The 22,880-nt window shown below is 46.5% G+C and overlaps 1 protein-coding gene across 3 annotated transcripts in view; it reads right to left on the reverse strand.

Annotated features, from left to right (window-relative positions):
- Positions 1-9,325: 9,325 nt before the first annotated feature.
- Positions 9,326-22,880, reverse strand: part of ATXN7 (ataxin 7) — a 92,941-nt gene continuing 79,386 nt past the window's right edge. For all 3 annotated transcript variants that reach the window (XM_040454540.1, XM_040454539.1, XM_040454541.1), the window contains 4 exons: positions 21,539-21,737; positions 21,040-21,161; positions 15,447-16,449; positions 9,326-12,713 (listed from right to left, as the gene is read on the reverse strand). In XM_040454540.1, the coding sequence (XP_040310474.1) occupies positions 12,696-12,713; positions 15,447-16,449; positions 21,040-21,161; positions 21,539-21,737 (1,342 nt within the window). In that variant the 3' untranslated portion in view covers positions 9,326-12,695. The remainder of the gene's footprint in view (positions 12,714-15,446; positions 16,450-21,039; positions 21,162-21,538; positions 21,738-22,880) is intronic.

Consider the following 22,880-nt stretch of genomic DNA (forward strand, 5'->3'; position numbering starts at 1 on the left):
TTTTTCTTGTTAATACCTACTTTTAAAGAACGGAGCCTGGTGATATTAAAATAATGCCACTTTGATAATCAGAGACGATAGACCCAGAGTTCAAATCTGAGGTTTATACAAAAGTCTCCTGAATTTTAGAAAGAAGAAGAGTACATACTTGGGATGCCTCGGTGGCTCGGTTGGTTAACCAACCGACTCTTGGTTTCGGCTCAGGTCATGATCTTGCGGTTTTGTGAAGTCGAGCCCCAGCATTGGGCTCTGCACAGGCTGCTTGGGAGTCTATCAAAATAATTAAGAATACGTGCCATATAGTAGTCCATAACTAAACACCGCGTGTCCCATGTAGTACACCAGACAGTAGATAAATGAAATGCATCTCAAGCTTTCCCTCACAAATGAATAACCACAGAAGACATGGTAGTCTCCTCCAAAGGAGTAGTTTCCTAACCCTCGAGTCCAGAATATACCACTCTCATCGAACACCGATCACAAAAACCCAATAACCTATGTCGCTATTGGCAATGGGATCTGTTTTTCCCCCAATAAACCACCACAGTAAGGAAAACAAAGATGTTCTATTTTTTTTTTCTTAATTAGAATATAAACCCTGTGAGTCAGATGGGGAGAAGTGCTAGGAAAAACGAAATCTAAAACCAGATAAACGAGACAGTGAATTAGGGCGTGAAGAGCTCTCCTAGGGGGTGTCACCGAAGGCCTCTAAGGTGACATTTAAAGAAAGAGGAAGAACCTGCAAATATCTAGGAGGAGAAAGATGGAAAGTCACTGGAGGTTTTAAGCAGCGAATGACCCGATTTGACTTAACCTTTCAAGTGTCACGGTCCATAGCAGGAGCCGAATTTGCTGAAAGATGAGAATGTGGGGAGAGAGTGAGTCCGGGTTGATCTGAAGCTTTTTTAAATTCTGAGTTTGACAACAGCCATCTGAGTTGCAGTAGCATTTTACTATAAACGGGGAGAGAAGTATGTTTTAGTTTGCACGGTGGTGTTTTGTGATCAGAACGATTCAGTGACAGAGGAGAAAACATCTCAATCGATGGTAACTGACACAATTCAACATTCATTCATGATAAACGTGTAAGCAAACTACAGATAATAAAGGGGGCCGGTGACGTGACCAGAGCTGTGCTCCGACAGAAGTCTACTTCCTGCAGGCGCTGTATGGTGGGTGGCAGGCTAGTAAATTGCTGGACACGCCTCACGCGTTTGAGAATATCCACTTAACGGATTCCCAAAAACGCTTACTTACAAGAGCTTAATGATCACTATAATTTCTTGAAGAAAACGTGAATCGAAGTACTGTACTCTTAACCCAGGATCCTGAAAATCCGGGCAATTTGTGAAAGCCAACATCTTGTAGTCCACTGAGAACTTACGGTGTTCCTTGTGTCCATTTAAAGAGTAGAATTCTGTTCATAGCAAACTGACTCATTGCAGTGCATGCTGAAGGAAAAAAAAAAAGGACTGAAATGTCAGTTTCTTAAAATAGCCCTTTTCCTCCGCTCCCACCTCTAAGATCGCCATGCCTGACGTGATCACAGAGTGGTTCTGGCTTTTCATTCAAGGCTTAGACTTACCCCTGGTCTAGAGAGAGAGTTCCCAAAACACTTTTCTTTTTCCCCACTTGCTTTCAATGTACTTGATTTTATTTTTTTTTCACTATTTTAGCCCAACTGCATAAAATGAGGTGAGGATGACTTAGACGCTAAGCTAAAAGAAACATGCCATCTAGTTCAGGATAGGGAGAGTCACAACTCTAGTAGCTGATAAATGTCTAGTAGAATAACTTACCTTACAGATGAAGGAAACAATACAGTTTTGAGGTGAAGAGTCCATTTTTTCCTTTTTCTAAAAGGTAATATATGCTCATTGCAAAAAAAATTCAAGATACCAAGGTGGGGGGGGGGGCACCTTCCTGGGCGGCTCGGTTGTGTCCACCGACTCTTGATTTCAGCTCAGGTCATGATCTTGCAGTTGGTGGGTTCCAACCCCTACCTGGGCTCTGAGCTGATAGCACGAAGTCTGCTTGGAATCCTCTCTCCCTCTCTGCTTCTCCCCCACTCATGCACACGTGCTCTCTCTCAAAATAAACTTAAAAAAAAAAAAAGAGATACTAAAGCGGATTGCCTTGTCATTCCACACCCTGGAGACGCAGCTCCGGTCACCATTTTGATGCTCTCCATTTCTAATCCCCTGTACGTGTAGTTTTTAATAGAAAATTGGACCCTTTGTTACATAATGTTCACGAGTTATTCTATGTAATTACAAATCCCAGTGGACTACTATGATACCTCAAAGTAATCTGGAGGTGAAAATAAAGTTGGCATCCAACCCATCTCTTTCTAAGAGGCCATATGCTGTGGGAGAAACAGGACTGACACTAACGCTAGAAAACGCCAATTCTGGTCCCAGCTGCCCTCACACTGGCCACCTGATGTTGGGAGAAATAACCTCCTTCATCTCTCTCAGCCTATTCCCCCTCATTTGTAAAGTGCAGGAGAAATCAGGCTTATGTGGCTCATCTACATGAAAACACCACTACAGCACTAAACACAACAGCAATTTACTAAAATGCATTTCTCAGTACAGTAATCTGAGTGTTTAGTAGAAAGTTTAGTAGAAAGATGAATAAATTGAGGTACCTCAGCCAACTTTTGTAGGATAAACAATTGTCGAGATTTTTGTATTTGATCTCACCAAACTGATGTTTTTTTTAATGTTTATTCACTTTTGAGAAAGACAGTGTGAGTGGGGGAGGGGCAGAGAGAAAGAAGGAGACACAGAACCCAAAGCAGGCTCCAGGCTCTGAGCTGTCAGCACAGAGCCCGAAGTGGGGCTCGAACTCTTGAACCGTGAGATCATGACCCGAGCTGAAGTCAGACGCTTAACAGAGACTGAGCCACCCAGGCGCCCCGAAACTTATGTTTTTAACACACTTCGTCTGTTACCAAATAGGACTGTGGATTGCTAGTGTCTGCTTTATTGACAGAGTACTTTCAATCTGATAAAAGGCTTGCCGAGGAAATTTTAGGTCCAAGTTCATGTTTCCCACAGGTGGGGATCAAAAAGTTCAAAAACACCAAAGCCAATCAAGATGGCAAAAGATGCCTCCTGATGATACAAACTTGCATACTGGTCACCTACAAACTGCGATGCTACCGCTGTCCCCCCGACCCCCCCCCAAGTTTTCAAGAAAAAAATGATAATTTATGGTCACCATCTAAAAATTGAAAACATAATTCAGAAATCACCTATCTAGCTTCTCTGGAAGAATGGACACATTGGGCTAACTCCAGTCTCATACTGCCAGTCAAGCTAAATGGTTAGCACATACTCTCCATCATGGCCTGGTTCACTTGGCCTTCCCTGTTGCCTTCTACTGCTTGCCGGCCCTGGTGGCATGTGAGTTTGTTTTTCCTGCATTACCCTCCCCCCACCATATTGTCCACACTTTATGATTGAATGCATTTAGTCTTTAATAACCTGACCAAGCATTAACGGATCAGGTTACTGATCATTAGCAAACCAACTGTATAATTTTCAATTAATCCTTGGTGCTGTTTTTAACCTAGCTCTTAAAATTTTTTTTTAATGTTTGAGAGAGAGACAGAGCGTGAGTGGGGGAGGGACAGAGATAGGGAGACACAGAATCCGAAGCAGGCTCCAGGCTGAGCTGCCAGCACCGAGCCCAACGTGGGGCTCGAACTCACGAACCAGGAGATCATGACCTGAGCCGAAGTCGGACGCTTAACCGACTGAGCCACAACTGAGCGACCCAGGTGACACCAACTTATCTTTTAAAGAGGATTAATGGCTGATGCTTGAAATATTAGCTTCCTCCATGATGGAGGTCGGGGGGAGAGGGGGATCAGGTAATCTCTCACCTTCCTCATGCAGTACAAACTACAAGTTGTAGGAGACCCACCACCTCCACAATGGCCATGGGGGAATGAAGTTAAATCCCTATTTGGAAAACATGAAAAGCTTAGATAACCACTAGGTTCCAAAGGCACAGACAGAACACGGGTTTGCATTACTGTGTTTCTGAAGACCTACAAAGGATACCAAGAACTGTAGAAGTTTGGTCCAGCTCACTGTAACCTGGAAGTACACGGTCAAGGGGGAGGATTACCTCCTGTCACTCAGAAAGCTCTGCCATAAATCTCCCAGTACACACTGCATGTGAAAAGTTAAGGGCGGGCAATGGTCCACTCCGTGATCAGTCTCGGTCCAGCAGTTCTAAATCCTGAGACCGCCTCAGGGAAGTGACCACGTCGTCAGGACTGGCACTACGTGGCATCCTGGCAACTTTGCCAACCCCCTTAAGAGTTCGCCAGAGGCCCGCTTTTCCAGGGTCTCTGCAATTAGTGTAACATCGAGGCTGATAAAACTCTGCGTTTGGTTTCTGAGGACTCTGCTTTTCTTGAAGTCCTCTGTTAAGGGCTGTTCCCTCATATATACTGCAGAACTTGGGGCCAACACGCAGTCCACTGTTTGCTAGACCGTTGCTCTCTCCTGGCCCTAGGATTTCCACCCTCATTCAAAATGGCTTCTCTATGAAGCTGTTCACCACCTACAATGCCACCGACTCACTTGTGCTCACTGCCTTTAGACCTCCAAGCTCTCCATCCTATTTACGCCTGACCGAGCAGCTGGCTCGGTCTTCCTCTCAACCCTGACGACTTTGAAACTGGCAACCTATGCAGTAAGAGCCTCGCCTCACGGTTCCTTAGGCTGAACTCCAGGGCTCTCTCCCCTGCCACTTCTGTCCCCTGCCGTAGTCTCTCTCTCCCAGGACGCAGGAATCACAAGCACCTCTGAACAGCTCTGTTGTTAAAACCGAAACCTGCTATTCGACTCTGACCCCACCATCTGACCCCTCTGTTCCCTGACCTGTCCTTAAAGTGCTGTGCCACCCTCCTAACTCTTTAATCCGGATCCGCTTTGGTTAGCCCCTCTTCCGTTACCGGCCACGCTAAATTAAACGTGGACTTGGCTTTGTGACTTTGAACAAATCACTTAACTTGTCTCATCACAGACAAGTTACTTGGAAGGGGGATCAGGAGACTTTACCGGGAGGGTGATTACTAATATGGTTCCGGTTCTATCCCTTGAATACCCAATCAAGCCCATCATCATGGACTGAGCCAGACCCTCACTCACAGGCCTTAATTCCTTGCTCCCTGCTTGAGTGCCCTGCTCAAGTTCTACCTTTTCCACTCAACCAATACCTGTTGTTCCAATTATCCTGGAGAAAGAGGGAGGAGGAAATGCAAACCTTACCTGAGTGGGTTGATGACGGGGTTGTTAATGACAACGGGGTTAATGACGACGGGGTGTCAACTGTCTGTCTAAACTTCTAACGAAACCATTTCCACCTCATCCTCTGCCTTCCCTGAGCTGCTAACTTCACTCTTTACCGATCTGTCTTCACCAAAATACACTCTTTCTCCCAAGTTTCATCGTTGGGCTTTCTTCTATCCCTGGGCTGTGGAGGACGGCCTTCAGGTTTGTGAAGTCCTGCAAGTGGAACATAAAATGCGGTGCATCTGTGCCTCTGGCAGAGAGAATCCATAACTCCTTTCATGCGATTCTTGTAATCTGTGAAAGAAATAAAAAGATTAAGAACCCACGATCTGATAGGCCTGAATTCACAGCCTGGCGACGTCACCAGGAGTTGTGGAACCGTAGGCAAGACACTTAACTTCGTAGATGTTTCACATCCATATGAACAGGAATCAAAATGCCTACTCTAGAGAGGCTTTGTGAGTGATACTGTTTGCAACATGCTTCGATGGGCATTTCAGGCATTCAACTAGATGGGCATTATTTTAATATAATAATGAGCCAAATCTAATAGCGGCCTATTTTTCCTAGGTAAACTCATATACTCCCGTGACCTCATTCACCATCTGAGAAAAAATCATAGCCTTCTAAGGTGAAAGACAAGTTTAAAGAACTCCCATTAGCAACGGAAGCAAGAGTTTCTTTCTTAAAGGAAAGGATTGACAGAGTAGCAAGTGGGGTAAGGTGGGGAAGACTGTAGGTTTGGCTGAAGGGAGAATTCTTTGATGAGGATGAGGAGGGGGGCCCAAAGAAGACATCCAGATGGCCAAGAGGCACATGAAAAGAGACTCAACGTTGCTCCTCATCAGGGAAATACAAGTCAAAACCACACTCAGATATCACCTCACGCCAGTCAGAGTGGCCAAAATGAACAAATCAGGAGACTATAGATGCTGGCGAGAATGTGGAGAAACGGGAACCCTCTTGCACTGTTGGTGGGAATGCAAACTGGTGCAGCTGCTCTAGAAAACGGGGTGGAGATTCCGCAAAACATTAAAAATAGATCTACCCTATGACCCAGCAATAGCACTGCTAGGAATTTATCCAAGGGACACAGAAGTGCTGACACACAGGGGCACATGTACCCCAATGTTTATAACAGCACTTTCAACAACAGTCAAATTATGGAAAGAGCCTAAATGTCCATCAATGGATGAATGGATAAAGGAATTGTGGTTTATATACCCCATGGAATACTACTTGGCAATGAGAAGGAATGAAATATAGCCTTTTGTAGCAACGTGGATGGAACTGGAGAGTTTTATGCTAAGTGAAATAAGTCCTACAGAGAAGGACAGATGCCCTATGTTTTCACTCTTATGTGAATCCTGAGAAACTTAACAGAAGACCATGGGGGAGGGGAAGGGGGAAAACAAAATAACAGAGAGGGAGGGAGCCAAACCATAAGAAACTCTTAAATATACTGAGAACTGGGGCGCCTGGGTGGCGCAGTCGGTTAAGCGTCCGACTTCAGCCAGGTCACGATCTCGCGGTCCGTGAGTTCGAGCCCCGCGTCAGGCTCTGGGCTGAGGGCTCGGAGCCTGGAGCCTGTTTCCGATTCTGTGTCTCCCTCTCTCTCTGCCCCTCCCCCATTCATGCTCTGTCTCTCTCTGTCCCAAAAATAAATAAAAAACGTTGAAAAAAAAAATTAAAAATAAATAAATAAATAAATAAATAAATAAATATACTGAGAACAATCTGAGGGTTGATGGGGGTCAGGGAGAGGGAAAAGTGGGTGATGGGCATTGAGGAGGGCACCTGTTGGGATGACCACTTGGTGTTGTATGGAAACCAATTTGCCAATAAATTTTATATATATATATATAGGCAGAGGCAGAGAGGAGGAGACAAGGCAGAGACGTGTAAAGGAGGTGGTATAAGGCAAAACAGAGGGAAGTGCAAGAAAAAGGGATTTTCAGCAAAGATCGAAATGGCTTTGACTTTTGGCACTTGCACCACACCGGCTCTAGGCCCCGACAATCTCGGGGCGCTGACAGCTACATTTGGTTAAACGGTATGTCCCTGAGAATGAAGGCCCCATGCCATTTAAGGTCCTTGACAATGTGGTACCAACTTCTGCAACCCTTCAGCCCCTCCTTTCCAGAAGCTTCACCTAGAATGGATCTCTCTTCCACATTTCTTCCCACCTATGCTTGCCCAGTTTGCTCCCTCTGCCGAGAATGACCTTACCCTGCCTTCCTGCCAACCCCCCTTCCTTGCATTGGGAGCATCTCCTGCTATTCACGGCCAGGTTACCTGCAAGGGAAGGGAAATAAAAAAGCGTTAAGAAATTGAGTGAACCGGGACACCTGGGTGGTTCAGTTGGTTAAGTGTCCGACTCTTGATTTCAGCTCAGGTCATAATCTTGTGGTTCACGAATTCGAGCCCTGAGTCGGGTTCTGCACTGACTGTGCAGAGCCTCCTTGAGATTCTCCCCACCCCCCCCCCCACCCCCCCAGTGGAAAAAAAAAAAAAAAAAAAAAAAAAAATTGAGTGAACCTCCTCCCAGAAAGTTGAAGACGGACGCCCAAGGCAAAAGGAGCTTCTTAGGGATGATTTAGGAGTTGGTTGATCTAAGGAGGGAATGGGAAGTCCATGGTGTGGTGGGGGGTTGAAACTACCCTCACTCCAATTAGTATCTGGACATTTTCTTCAACACACAAATCAGTCGCTTCCTTTGTTATCTTAAGCAACAAAAATAATTTTTAATTTTTTAGAATGATTTGTAAATTGTCAAACTTGTCCAATTTCTAGAGACAAAAAGTTTATGTTGTGCGCTGAATAATACCGAAATGCACCTGCACTGCCGGTGAAGGAAGAAGTACGTAAAAGCAAGGAAGAGATCGGACTAGCCATGGATACAAAACTTACCTCGGGATACAAACGGAAAACCGACCACACGCCATCACATTTACACAAAAGCAAGCACAAAGAGAACGTGTTTCCCAATCTATCGACTTCCCTTTGTTGACAAACCTGCAGGGCAAGAATGCAGTAGTGTTCACAGTTTACCCAGTCATCAATTGCTCCCAGGCAAAGCTTTGTGCCCAAGAATGCAACATCCTCAGCCCTCACAAGTACTCAGCTTATACAGAAGGGAAGGTAAACATAGGTGCTTCACGAGGGGGTCTGATGCCAAAAATGAATGCAAGTCAGACGGGATTGAAAGGGGTTTAGGATCACGAGGCAGAAACATGTAAAATATTTCATGCAGCCAGCCTTATTTATTGAGAAGTCCTAATTTTATTGCCCATTTAGTAACATGTTTGTTCCACAAACTAATTTCTCATAAAGCAAAGCACAACCTTTTCTTATAAATAGTATAAATTATTTTATTTACAGAAACTTGTTACAAAACAAATAGACTATATATTTCTTCTCTTTTAAATATCCAAAGTAATTTTCTATCCCTTGACATTTGTTCATGTTTCTATACAGCAGCCAACACGAAGTCCAGCTGAGATGCTCTTGATTATGTGTACAAATTATCACACTATTCACACATTTCAACACAGGAGATTGCTTTTATAACCAAGCTCAAAAAAACAGCAAAATGCTTTTCAAGGCCCTACATTCACACTGACAGTATGTAGTGCTCATTTAAATGATCTGAAAATGTAAAATGTTTTGCACAAAATGTAAAAATGATTATTTTCTGTTAAACAATGAAACTTTTCACAATCATTTCCAAAGCCCCCTAACCCTCCCACCCCCCCTTCCCCACCCCGGACATAATGAGACAGTAAGAAATTCCTTGGCAACAGAACTCTCGCAGGAAGACAGCTGCCTTTATAAGTTACAATTTTCAAATTATACATTTTGCAATGTTTTCAGAGGTACTTTGTATTATATTTTTGGAATAGAAAATATTTTAAATATCCTATTTTAAACTCTGTATTTCATGAGTGAATAACAAAACGGATATATCATCTAAGTTGCTGGCTGACAAAACAGATTTGTAACCCTTGCTGCCACCGGGCAATACGTCACCAGTTGAATTACTGTGAACCAAAAGGCCTTAATTTTAAAATACCTTATAAAATTACCAGCATCGGTGGTTTTCAACCCCTCCCCTAAAATTTTAGAGACAATATTTAGGTGGAAAAAGCAAACTCCAAAGGTTTCAACTGAACATTCAAGTCTTTTTAAAGAATCTGTCGAAGCTTAAAACTAGGTTCAGGCACTTTTTCCGTTAGTTTGAAACCACATCACAGACTAACACACATGTGCTCAGAGCGTACACATACACACACACAGGCACGCACGCACGCACACGCACACTCACACACAAAACACTAACGAAAGAAAAGCAGTGTGTCACTTAGTTACATGTAGTCTATCGGGAAATCAGGCAACCAGAGAGAAGCAATGCCCACTTCGTCTGTACGAATCCACTCCCGAGACATGAAAAGGGACAACAAGACTTTCACAGAACAGAGGCATCCCTTAAACTGTAAAGGAGGCAGGTTCTAGAACTATTGGCTTGGCAGTGAACCACTTCAAATTATAAAAAGGTATTTACTTTTATTAATTAATAAATAAATACTAGATGATCTCAATTGTACCAAAACAGGATATCAGAAAAAAAGACCTGTGCAAAAATACATATTTAAATATGTACAATTCATTTTTAACAAAATATGTCTTCTGAAATAGGGATACTTCCATATTTATAATAGAACAAGAAATTCCAAAATAAAGATACAAAAGTAGGTTTTGTAGAATTCTTTGTTCATCATTGCAGCACATTTTTTTTTTTTTGTAGGTTAAGAAAACTGCAGGAGTTGTCATGAAATTCTATTGGAAAGAATATAAAAATTATCTTGGTTTTAAATTGATACCAAAGTCTGTCTAGAAACAACCCAACCACTGCAAATTTGGTTTTTGCAAGTTAATTTAATTCAAAAAAATACTTGTACTCCCGTGTTTTAAATGGTCTTAATTGTTCATTATAATAAAAAGTAGTTGTAGGAGAAAATAAAATATTTGAACAGTCTAAAATTTAATAGCACTGTTTAGAATAGGTCTGTTTGTGGCAGGCAGAATCCAAAATGGCTAATTTCCTAATCCCGATCATCTGTGTACTACCGGGAGACATAATGAAATTCAATTAAAACCTCAGTCTAAGAAATCAAATGATCAACACTCGCTTATCTAAATATCTACATAATTCTGAATCAACTTGCTATCATGGGTCCTATTCACATCTTTCGGAACAACGTGATCTGTCTATAAATTCCATTGCTAAAAGCAACTTTATTTATATCCATCAAGTCCCCTTGGCTCTGAAAATAAATTCTACCCATACCCCATTGCACTTGTCACCCAGGAATCAACTAAAGACGTTCTGATTCCCCCTTACCTCCGTTCTCTCCCTCCACTGGGACGGAACAACCAGACTGATTTCTCCTAACTGCACCAAACTGGCCCATCCACGCGCTCTCCTTAATAAGCTCTCCTATAGTATCATTTTTTAAAAATATTTACTGATTGCATAATAAGTGAACAAGATACTCCTCTCCCCTTCCTTAAAAAAAAAAAAATCAATAGTTTACATCAATTTATAGCTAAAGTATCTGCATAAAGTTTTCGTTGTCTTACATAATAAGAGTAATTCTGTAGCAATTCACATTATTAGGCTGGTAACCAAGTATTTATTCATTCTACGTGTTGTTGACTTGAAATTCCCTGAAACTGAAGTTTGTAACTCAAAAACTGTAGGGAAAAAAAGGATGCACTGATTTGCTCTGTCCAGGCTCTGCCCAGAACAATGATCAGAGCCTTGGGAAATTTACCCTGTGGTGTTCGGCAACTTTGTGTGTTCTTCTAAGTACAAGTGCCTGGGTTATTTATTGTTTCAGGAGCTGTGAGAGTGGAATCACCAGTTAAAATGCCCCAGCTCATCCCCCAAATTCAATGATACCTTCTTAAGCAATGACGTTTTAACATATTAAGCTCTGTCTTTTGGGATGGGGTATTCAAAAAAAATAAACGAATAACCACGAAGGTCTCCAAATCTCTCTCAGGAAGATGGCTGGCATTAATCCCCAGAAAGGAGGGTCTGTCGGGGAGACACTATATATGCGTCACAGCATCTGTGCATGGGCACACGTACACATCTGCCTACTCCCCTCCCTGGGTGCCTGCTCCCCACCCACTGGCATCCAAATGAACACGTGGACAGGAAGGGGAGTGCAGATACACACACGATATGGGGAGCACTCGACACAGAAATTTACAGAGTCCCAGGACAGTATCCACAGAGACTGAGGGTAATGCACAGAGTGCCCTGGAAACATTAAGTATATTAATGACTTAGTGAATGACAGTTTCTGCTGCATCCTAATAATTTCACTTTACAAAGGCAATTTTTTAAAAATGGGAGACTGAGCAGGACAGCCAGCCCAATCTACCATACTGTTTAACATGAAAACTTGAAGGATAAAAAATTCCATCTCTTTGGAAATCTTGGAAAAACATTCCCCCATAGTGATTTCATCCACCCCACCCCCCCGCCTTTCCCCAACCAAAATTTGGCTTTCCATTATCAAAACTAGTTTGCATTTGCATTTTCTTTAAAAAAAATCACATAGAATTGCTTTTGTACCATGAAAAGTAAGCCTCTAAAATGTCATATACTCGCTTTCTGGGCATCAATGGCTTTAAACCAGTTTGTAAGTTAGAAACTCTTGACAGCTTCTATCCCAAATCACCCGCAAAAGGCTGGGGGAAAACACAGGCTATTTTGTCCTGGTGCCTCGCGCTAACGTCCGTATTCCAATCCTGGAGCGTTGCTGTAAGAACCTAACGACCGAGCCCTTCTGCGAAGGGCTGTGCAGGGGGCAGCTCTGCCCTCCTCCGGAAGGCGTCTCCAGCTGGGGTACCTAACTGCTGGAGAGGGACCCACAGAAGACAGTGTACGAAAAACACCTGGGACGGGGAGAGGAGGAAGGGAGAAAGTCTACAGTAATGCTTTTGCCAAGACATACTCTCCCCCAGCCAATCTACTCAAAGAGCGGCTCCATGATGTGCTGCAAGTTAAAAAAACAAAGCAAAAACTTCTCACAGATTGGTAGCAAGCAGTCCAGACCACTTTAACACTGATAAAAGCAATTTCGGTGGCTGAACTTGATCCAGTGTCCTTTACGAGTACTCACTGCTACTGACATAGCTTCAGGGAAATCCTCGTTACAACAACAGCCCGGCAGATTCCTACCCTCGAGGCCCACAGGAGGTTGGGAAAACAGACTCAAAGGCATCGTGGAGTCCATAGTGCTGAGTGGAGGTGTAACTTGTCGTCAAAAGGGTCCAGATTATTCCTCCCCGTGCCATGTTCAGCTGTCAGGGACGTGCCTTTGGCTTTCAAAGAAGAGGGGGTGGGGAAACAATGAAAAGGTAAGTAAGCAGCTGTACGCGGCACCGCCCCGATGCTCAACACGAATATTCCAAAGGCCACGCGCCACTAAAATCTCCAGATGTCAGGGGCAGTCAGCTACAGAACTGGGCCTGAGCTTTCAAAAGCCTTCATCACCCTTGGGCACAATCACTGTAGAAGACTAAGTTTTAGAAAATCGTCTAGAAGAGATGCAGGCCAGGTTTCCAGCCGAGAGAAAAGGCTCTCATGTTTGCCTTCTGGTTTTATCTACTGATTTCATTTCCTTGAAGGTATTCCAGGTTGTCAGCTGAGAAGTGAACAAGGTCCCGTGGGCTAGCACACACAGGTGTGCAAACTCATACCCAACGCAGTGCCCTTGCCCGGGGAGCAGGAACTCAGACCCCCCACTCTCCCACCATAAGCCCTTGGCTGCAGAAGCCGTGAGCACACTAAGGGCTCAGGGGAAGCTGCCAGGCCCCACCTGCCAGGCTTCCCAGTATGTCCCCCAGCATTCCCTGGCATAGAGGGCTTCAACCAGCTCAGTTACCCATTTTAAAATCAGCTCCACAAGAAACAGAACTGAGGTTCCTACTTTTCTGAGAGGAGTATTCTTTAAATCATTTTGGAGTCATGGGTACCTTTAAGATTCTGATGGAAGCTATAAGGATCCCTTCTGCAGATAAACGAGCACAGACATAAAAATCATGCAACACGTTTCTGGGGTTTTACCGATCCTCCGATCTGTAGTCACGGGCCACCCTAAGCTTTGTGCAGCGTAATAAAAAAGTTTTCCACTACACAGAGGAAATCTTTCTCAAATACAAACTGAAGTTGAAACAAATTTTGATACCCCAAACTCAGCCTGTCCTAGTGGGACAGAGCCCTCACAGATGGTGGACATCAGAGGTGGCAAACCGCTAAGAGCCGTACTTGGGCAGATGTGTGGGCTATACCAGGTTAAAAAACAAAAGAAGTTCGAGCCCCGCGTCAGGCTCTGGGCTGATGGCTCGGAGCCTGGAGCCTGTTTCCGATTCTGTGTCTCCCTCTCTCTCTGCCCCTCCCCCATTCATGCTCTGTCTCTCTCTGTCCCAAAAATAAATAAAAAACGTTGAAAAAAAAATTTTTTTTAATGAAAAATAAAAAAAAACAAAAAACCAAAAGAAAAGTATTGCATAACTTGTAAAAGTGATCAAACTTCTCATGCAAGTCCAAATCTGCAGTTTCTTTGAAATCAGTAACCAGTTTCTGGGAGCTTCTGCTCTGTGTGGATGGGGCTCCTATTTCCTCATTTTCCACAGGCACTGCTGTGCCCACCAGTCTCTTCCCCTCCTGTCACCTGTGGGGTACTGAGGCCACAGCGATGTCTATATGAAGACAGACACACTCAGTAACGTAATGTACTGGGCATCCCAGCAAAACGGAACATCCCTCCTCCAGGTTCACACAGAATCAGGAAACTACACTCAGAAGGGAGTTTTTAAAGGATGGCTATACTACTTCCTGCAGTGTTTGCACTGAATTTTTATGCTCATAAACTATGATGAGTAACTACAAACCAAGAAGTAAAAGCCCATTTTCCCATGTCCAGGGACCCCTTGCTCAAAGAGCCAAGCAACATACCAACAACCCCTATAGACTTGAAGCTCATAGAGAAAAATTTAAGCAGTTGCTATTTAAATTCACCGATCATTATGTTCCCTGTACCTTTGGCGCTGGGTATTAATTCACGCAGATATTGGAGGGAAATCTATCACAGAAAGAAGCTTCCCAGTATATTCTGGAGAAGTCCTAACCTGCCATTTGAGTTAAGTCCTGAAGATGAAAAACAAAACAAATCAAAGCAGCCCCCACACTGCAAATCAGGGCTCTGGGGTGATGTTGCTGAAATTCCTGTTCGACAGCAAGGAAAGGAGATCTGCTGATGAGTGAAGAAACGAGAGGAGAGACTGGGACTCAGAGCCAAGGATGCTGGAGGAAGGGGCTCCAGGGGGAAGAGGGTCAGGGGAAACCAGCAACAGGTAGGAGAGTGGGAACAAAGAACGCACGAGAGAAAGTCACAGTTCCGTATGAACCTGACACCCAGGGAGCCACTGCTGTACAAATGGGCCACGTTCGTGTCTCTTTTTAAGCTCTGAAATTTGAGATTTTAGTCTTCGTCTCTACCCACACTTACTGTTTTCCTGCCTCCCTGGAAAACTGTGAGGGAACATAAGGACAGAGTCAACCAGAGAATCAAATTCTTTGATGGGAAAATTATTAAAAGGTCTTTAAAATTTAAACCATCCCTTTCTAGACCAGTGTGACTGCAGACCAGCTTTCTCCAGAGGAACAAACTAGAGACGCACTCTCCAGGAAGACATGGCCCGCCTTTCTCCCCAGGCAGTGGCACGGGACTTGCCCCCCAGGGCTGCGCTCACCGGGCCGCGGAGGGGACGCTGCCGTCCCGCAGGTTGGGCAGCTTCTGCAGCCCTATCTGCTAAAACACACTGCGTGGTTTCCTTACCCAGGAGCATCTTCCAAGTCATGAGAAATTCTGGCAGATACACTGTTTTACCTTCACATGGCCGCGAACGCTTCCTTTTTGAAAGGAGACCACAAAGCTGGACACGTGTTTACAGGCAAACTAACCAACCCTGCCACACACGTCCGAGCTGGTGCAAGAGTTCAAGGGAGAGGAAACGGGGGCATCCCCGCGGGGCTCACAGTCCATGTCCTACCTGATGAAGGAGGGAACTGTTCGTCAGTCCTTGTGCCCCTGGGCTGGCGCCCGCGTGTTTCATGTGCACGTTGTTCATGGCTGGCAATTTGGCCACCTTTGTGGGTTTGCTGCTGCCGTTGTTGACGCTGCTTGAGCCGGGCGAGCACTTTCTTTTCTTTCCTAGGAGTCTGTCTAGAGGAGTGTGAGAGTGTGAGTAACTGCCGTGGGAGTTGACGGGCAACTCGCTGGACTGGTGAATGAACGGGCCAAGAGAAAGCGTGGAGTCACTGCTGTTCACCATCACACTCATCCTCTTGATGGACTCAGCGGGGCTCCCACCGGGGGGGCCCCTCCCTGACTGGTCGTGCCGGACACTCACCGAGTTCGCTTTAGTAACCACACAGTTGAGGCCGATGCCGTGGGAAGATGTTACCGTTGAGGGGTAGGGAGGCCCAGAGTGTGCCATACAGTTTTTCCTAAAAGACTCCATGGAATGAGAAGAAGAGGAGGAGGAGGAAGAGGAAGAGGAAGAGGAGGAGGAGGAGGAGGAGGAGGAGTGGACTGACAGTGGGGAGCTATTTTTGCGTTTCTTTCCTGAGCCGCCGCTGGTACTGCTACTGGCATTGTGACAGTTAGTGCTGTTACCAGAAGGCTCCTTGGGCCTCAAAGACTTGCTGGATTTCAACTTCTGAGGTTTTCTGGACATAGGGGAGGAGGGGACTGAGGAAAGGCCGGAGGGTGTGGAGGGGGAGGAGGACGAAGAGGACACTTGTCTGGATTGCATACTGCACACAGGATCCATTGCCCCGGAGGCGGCGGGCTGTGCGTTCAGTGTGGTTCCATGAGCTGGTGCCGCTCTGCTGTTTGGGGAGATGCAGGTGGACGAGAGCAGGACTGGGGACGTAGACACAGTGGCCGCTGCCAGATAGCTGACCCCACACTGCGATGTGGGCACAGAGTTTGTCCGGTGAGGAACACGTGTGGAGACGGGTGTTGTGGTGCTGGGCACTGGTGGGATTTTCCTGCAAAAAGAGGGGCCAGTGAGTAATCATCAGCAGAGCCCTTCACGGAAACGCACGGAGGGGTGACCCTTCATCTCTGGCACTGAGCAGCACACACCCGTCAGAGGATCAACCTGAAACGCACAGCCGATCCTGCCGCTTCTCTGCTTCAAATTTTGCAAGGCCTTGCCGGGGCTCTCAGAACAATGGTGTGGAAAGCCCTGTGTGCCTCACCAACCACCGGTCCCCAGCCTCACACTGCCTCCTAGATTCCACCCAGCAACCCTTCTTACATCGCAACAATAGGCCTGGACGTGAGGCCCTGTCCATCTTCTGCCTACAATACTATGACCCCAACTTCTGCTCAGCTCGTACCTTCGGCCCACCATCACTTTCTTAGGAAATCTGTCCTGACCACCCAGACTCGCTTGGTTTTCCACAGACTCACTCTGCCAGTTCCCAGACTTGGGGGAACTCAAGGCAGCTTCCACATGTAACTGTGGATCACTAACTTCTCTAGAGAGCAGGGCACACCTTATTTAAAACTGTGCCCACAGCGCCTGCAGTACAGAAGGTGCACTAATGTTGAGAGAATTCACGAACAAAGAGGAGAAAGGAAGGGCAGAACAATTTCATAGCAACTGCTAGGTCCTAACTTCAGGCCTGAAGCACATCTCAGGGTTTCCAGCCACAATGATGGCACAGTGTATTTTGTTACTAACGTCCGGGCAAGGGACCAACCTGGGGATTAGAGAGTCATTCAGATGGCAGACCAGGGAGGCCTCTTTCCATTTTTGCTACGATTTTAACATGTGACAGCACCAAAATTTCAAAAACCCCTATGGCAGAACCAACAGCGAGGTAGCAACACAGACAATGGCCTGAATGGAAGGCAAGCGCCAAGACCGGCCCGGTCCTGACTTCACAGGGCAGCAACGGCTGATCCAGTCGCTGCACCAGCTAGGGTTCCGGCTTCTCATCTTCCAAGTGAGACTTGCCCTAAACTGTTGCCAAAGTGCTTTCCAGATGCTTTTTAAGGCCTGTAACTATTAATAAAAAGAACTATTTACTGTATTTGTCCCAGCTAGAACCCCCCCCCCCCCATTCAGGAGTGTAGCTCTGGCCCTAGAGATCCATGCATCCAGACCGACCACACCCAAGTCCCTATGGGGTGGGGTCCAGACGAGAGAAGTTTCTCAGTCTCTCTGGGAGATTCCAACAAGAAGCAAAGACCGAGAAGCTGGGCTCTATCCCCATACTACTCACAGAGGACAACCACGGACAGTACCTGAAAGGCTTATGAGAAACGATGAGTCCCTGCACCCCACCCAGACCTACTTCATCAGAATCTGGATCTCAACAAGATCCCCAGGCAATCCGTGGGCACTGGCACCTCTGAGAAGCCCTGCTCTAAATGGAGGCGTGTAGCACTGCTCGGGCTCACTGGGCGCACTGGCTTCGCGCGGCCACCAGGTGGCTTAGGGAAACGAAGCCTAAATTATCAGGCAGCTGGAACCAAATCCTGGGAAAAGGAAAAGCTTCCATACAGGGAGACATGTGGATCTCTCTGCACAACATATTGGTCCCTGGTAAAAAAAAAAAAGCTCTTTTAAGCCATTCGTTACCTTTTGCATAAGGATGAGACAAATAAAGAATATGTAGTTGTACTGATCTACGTCCATACAAATCAACTCTGCAAAGATATACAAGCAATTAATAAAAATGCTTCTGTCTGGGGGTAGTGGTGGCGGGGAGGGTGGGCAAAACGAATGTGGGGACCAGGGGGACTAAAACCTTGAACTGTATACCTCTTCATATTCATTTTTTTTTTTTACCCAAGTGAATTTATTACCAATCTGACAAATTCTGTAACCTCGACACTGCCCCCTATTCCACGCCCCACCAAAGAAAAACCTTTTGCTGATGATCCCATCCCTTCCTTAAGGAATGTGGAATCATGGTCCCCAGTCAAAAGTGGACAAGCACTTGACAGAAATCACAGAGTTTGGAACTGGCCTTTGCGGTCCTGGGCATGCTCCAGAGGAAGTGCTAGTCCAATTTGACCAGTGTCCAGATTCCTATATTGAAGATGACTTATTTCGCTGTCGTACTCAAATCCCACTTCCACATATCCTTAGCTGCAATAGGTAACTGAGGAGTAAGGAACTAAGGAGGGTGGCACCCAAACCGGGGGTCCTCCTGGAAGAGAGGACTTTTGGCTGAGCCAGCAGGATGGAACTTGGACCACTTTGGGAGTTCTGTTGAGTGCATCAAAGATGCCACCTGAGGACTGTTCTCCTGCAGTTGAGAAGTGCTCAGCTCCTCCCACCAAATCTCAGGGGCTGCCCGAGAAGCTTGCCTGCAGTGGCCAGCCTCACTCGCAGCACCTCACTCCAAGCTACCGTCTGCCCCAGGCCTGTGCGCCAGCTCATCACTGAGCAAAACATCTGTCTCTGCTGTACTGGCCTTTTTTTAAAACCCAAGTTCATGTTAGCGGAAAGGCACGATTTCCTCTTTGCTAGGAACAAGTGATTGATAAGGTCGTCGGCCTCTGACAGAACAAAGAGAGAGACGGTAGAGCACCTCATGATCTTGTGTCTTCCCAGGTTCACCACAGAAAGAGGACAACACCCACCCCCCCCACAAGCCACTAGGAACTGACACCATATGCACCCCAACTACTGGCCACGAACCACTTCTCAGGATAATGGGAAAAAGTCATTCTGAGGACACTTCTCAACTCTTAGGAATTCACTAAATCCACATTTCAGGGTGCTCAATGAGCTCCCCAAGTCCTGGTGGGCAGTCTCAAGAAATATGAAGCTGAGATTTCACGTATTTGGGGGTTTTCTGATGCTGACAGACCCCTAGAATCCCAACAAACCAGTGCCCCGTTTTTCCTGAGCAAGGGCAATGTTCCTTCATAAAGAAGAAAGAGGAGCCTCTTATCTAGTAAAACCCAGGAAGAAATGTGAAATTGAAAAGTAGAGCACCACTGCTCTGGGTCTGATTTTCTAAGTGAATAAACTCGAGTCCTGTTCATGATCACGGAGGCGGTTCTTCAGATTGCAGACTATCCGAGGCCTCTGACCAGCTTCCTTTGACTTTATCAGGAAACCAAGGCAGCAAGGCAAGTGGATGTACTGGCAGAGTCTGTTCAGGGAGGCTCTAGTAAATGATGCCCAAATGGAGAATATGGAATGACATGTGAATTAGTGGACAGCCCCCTTGGTTTAACAAAACTCAGTATTTCCAAAAATAGGTTCCACCAAACGTTAAGTTCCCAAAGATACTCCCCTAAAAGACGTTCCCAGGTCAAAAGAGCTTGTGAGATGTTCCACATTATAAATAATATCTCCTGCTTTGAGAGGTATAATGAACAGTGTGCCCCTTAAAGACTCTGAGAAGTCCTGCGGTAATGAAAACTATGTCACTTGAGAAAAAGCTGAGCCTTCTGGCCATGGAACTCTTCTTCCACTTAAAATCCCATGTAGGAAATACCAGCCCACATACGGACACACAAGATGACCATCTTACACTGTAAATCAGAGCACATGGCTCCACTTCCTGAGGCCCTCAGCAGCTCCCCACTGTACTCAGAATCAATTTCAGAGTCATCTGGCCCCTGCCAGCTTCTTAGGTCTCATCTTGCACCATGATCGCTTTCTCGCTTTTTTCAGACAAGTGTGATCTTTTCTGACTCAAGACCTTTGCACACATGGTTCTTTCTGCCTGCCCCACCATCCCCTGGCTGCCTTTTCTTTTTTTTTTTTAATTTTTTTTTTTCCCCAACGTTTATTTATTTTTGGGACAGAGAGAGACAGAGCGTGAACGGGGGAGGGGCAGAGAGAGAGGGAGACACAGAATCGGAAACAGGCTCCAGGCTCTGAGCCATCAGCCCAGAGCCCGACGCGGGGCTCGAACTCACGGACCATGAGATCGTGACCTGGCTGAAGTCGGACGCTTAACCAACTGCACCACCCAGGTGCCCCGCCTGGCTGCCTTTTCTATCCTTCTCTCCATCTGTGCTCTAGGATCACCTCTTCAGCGAGGTTTGCCCTGAATCTCTCCAGCTTGTTGTTTTTCCATCTTAGCTCTTTGTTTGCAACCAAACTGCCTGTGGGTCTAAACCCTGGCCCTACCACCAACTTGCTGTGTGACTTCTCAGTTTCAGTATCTGTAAAGTAGGGATAATTGAGGTCACCAGAGGCAGCGCCTTGTGAAAATTAAATGCAAGTTGCCTGGCACACAGTAAGGTCTCAGTAAGTCTCAGTGATTGTTAGAGCTTCCATGATCTCCCTTATGACGAGCTATAACCCCTACTGATGCGCTGTTTGGTGGTTTTTGTGCCCCCCTCCCCCGAATGCAAACCCCACACAGGTGGAAACTCCCTCACTGCCTGGAACCCCAGCATCCAGAGCAATACATATTTGCTGAAAAGACTGAATGAATAAATGATGAGGGGCCTTCTCAGGGATAGTCAAAGGCCACGTTTTCATTTTAGATAAGCTTATCTTCATTAGACCAGTCCCTTAAGACATAAAGAGGATGCGGCCCCAGGTGAGGTCAGCCCCCTTTCCCCGCCCCAGAGGCGCTGGGACAGGCACTCACTTCCACAGCTGCGCGTTCAGATGCTTCTCCACCATGAGGTTGAGGGCGCAGCGAAGCCGGTTCCACCTGGAGTCAAACACGTAATAGCCTCTTCCAATCTGCCGGCTCCCGAATGTGCAAAACTGCAAGAGAGGACATACCATGCGTGCTGGCTAATCCCGGCAGCAGCACGGCCTGTCTGTGATCTCTCTCCTTCAGGAGAGAAGCCATCCACAGAAGAACTCGCACGCTGTGTATCACAGGCTGTGAAGCACGAGAGTGACGATGCCCAGCTCTGAGTTCCACAGAAGAGAAAGGCAAAAGCCGGAGGTGTCCCAGGACTGAGTGCGTGCCGCCTCTGGGGCACCCTGTTCTGAGCTGCTCTCGCACCCTGACCACGTCTCACACACACACACACGCACGCATGCCAAGATCCCTGGCAACCACCCCACCCCCCGCCCTCAGTGCCCTGTCTCCGCTGTGTGGGGAGGGTCACCTCGGGGGGGCATGTGGAACTTACAGATGCTGGCTGAGGATGATGACCTGAATAATGACAGTCCAGTTTTTCAACAGACTCTTCTTTGTCATCGCCTTCTCCCTCCTCACTGGATAACCGAGAAGCTGGCTCAGTGGCAGACAGGGGAGGGTGTGGAGATTCATGGACTGGAGGAGGGTCAATGGGGGCACTCCCACCTTGCTGTGCAGGGCAGCCTGGAGGCCTTGGTGAGTAGAAAGTGCAGCACCGATCAGATCACACGTCCGGCAACCAGCCGCCTCAACCCAGATATAACAACGTGCCCAAGACCGCCCAGGGAGGCCTGGGGTCCCCCACTAGCACTGGGGCAACAGATGTTGATCAGGTGGCGTGGGAGTGAAGAATCCACTCTCCCGAACCGCATGGTGGCACATGAAGTTGTATGCCAGATCTACCCAAAGGAACTTATAAAGGGTTCTCCCTTCTACAGCCACCTGGGTGGCTCAGGGCCTCTTGTATTCTCCCCAAAGAAGGGGAAATAGAAGTAGAATTTAAGAGAATTCTTTCTTTGATTCCTCCTCAAATTTCACCTGGATGAGGGTTACGGAGGCAATAAACTCGATAGCTGGCAATGTGCTCCGCACCCGAGAGGGACAGGAGGCGCTCAGAGGAGGACGCAGCATCACTGCTTTACGTGGACCATCTACGGCCTACCGCCAAGAGCGGCACGGAGTGCTTCCTACATGGATACATGCCTGCTGATTCTAGAATTAGGCTGACTTTTGCATCGACGGAACAATTTCAACGAGAAGATGGCCGAAGGAAGGCTGTGCCAAGGAACTGACATCCCGGGCTCGGCCACATTCTCGGGAGCCACCTCCGAGGGTGCCCCCCCGGGCTGCTCACACCCGGGGCTCACATCGGGGCAGGCCCGCGAGCGGGGAGGTTAGGCACAGCAACCAAGAGTTGGCACGTTCCTAGGCCGAAGTTCTTGCTGCCAGTGGCCGACAGTGAAGGCCCTCATTCTTGACACCTTTCTCTTCCCTTTCTCTCTGGAAATTTGGTACAGGGTCCGTGACTTTAACTTCGTTAAATACACACGCGCAAATGCACATGTACCACCTTCACTGTCCCTGAGGTATGTAGGGAAGTTCTCATAAGACATTCTGGTCCACTACTTACTAAACAGCTAAAATGCCTAATACGTGCTTAGGCCAAGGTCCCAAATGAATAAATGAAAACATAGGTTGATAAAGGGATGCTATAAAAACTCAGGCTGAATGCCTATCCCCAGCAAGGCCTCCCACTGCCGTATTTTTGCAACAAGTGAGACAAATGAATGGGAAACTGCTGCCAAAGCCATGTGAAATATTCCAGTCACTAACCT

The sequence above is a fragment of the Herpailurus yagouaroundi genome, unplaced genomic scaffold (assembly GCF_014898765.1).
Source record: "Herpailurus yagouaroundi ecotype Mexico unplaced genomic scaffold, PumYag 213, whole genome shotgun sequence".
Lineage (NCBI taxonomy): Eukaryota > Metazoa > Chordata > Mammalia > Carnivora > Felidae > Herpailurus > Herpailurus yagouaroundi.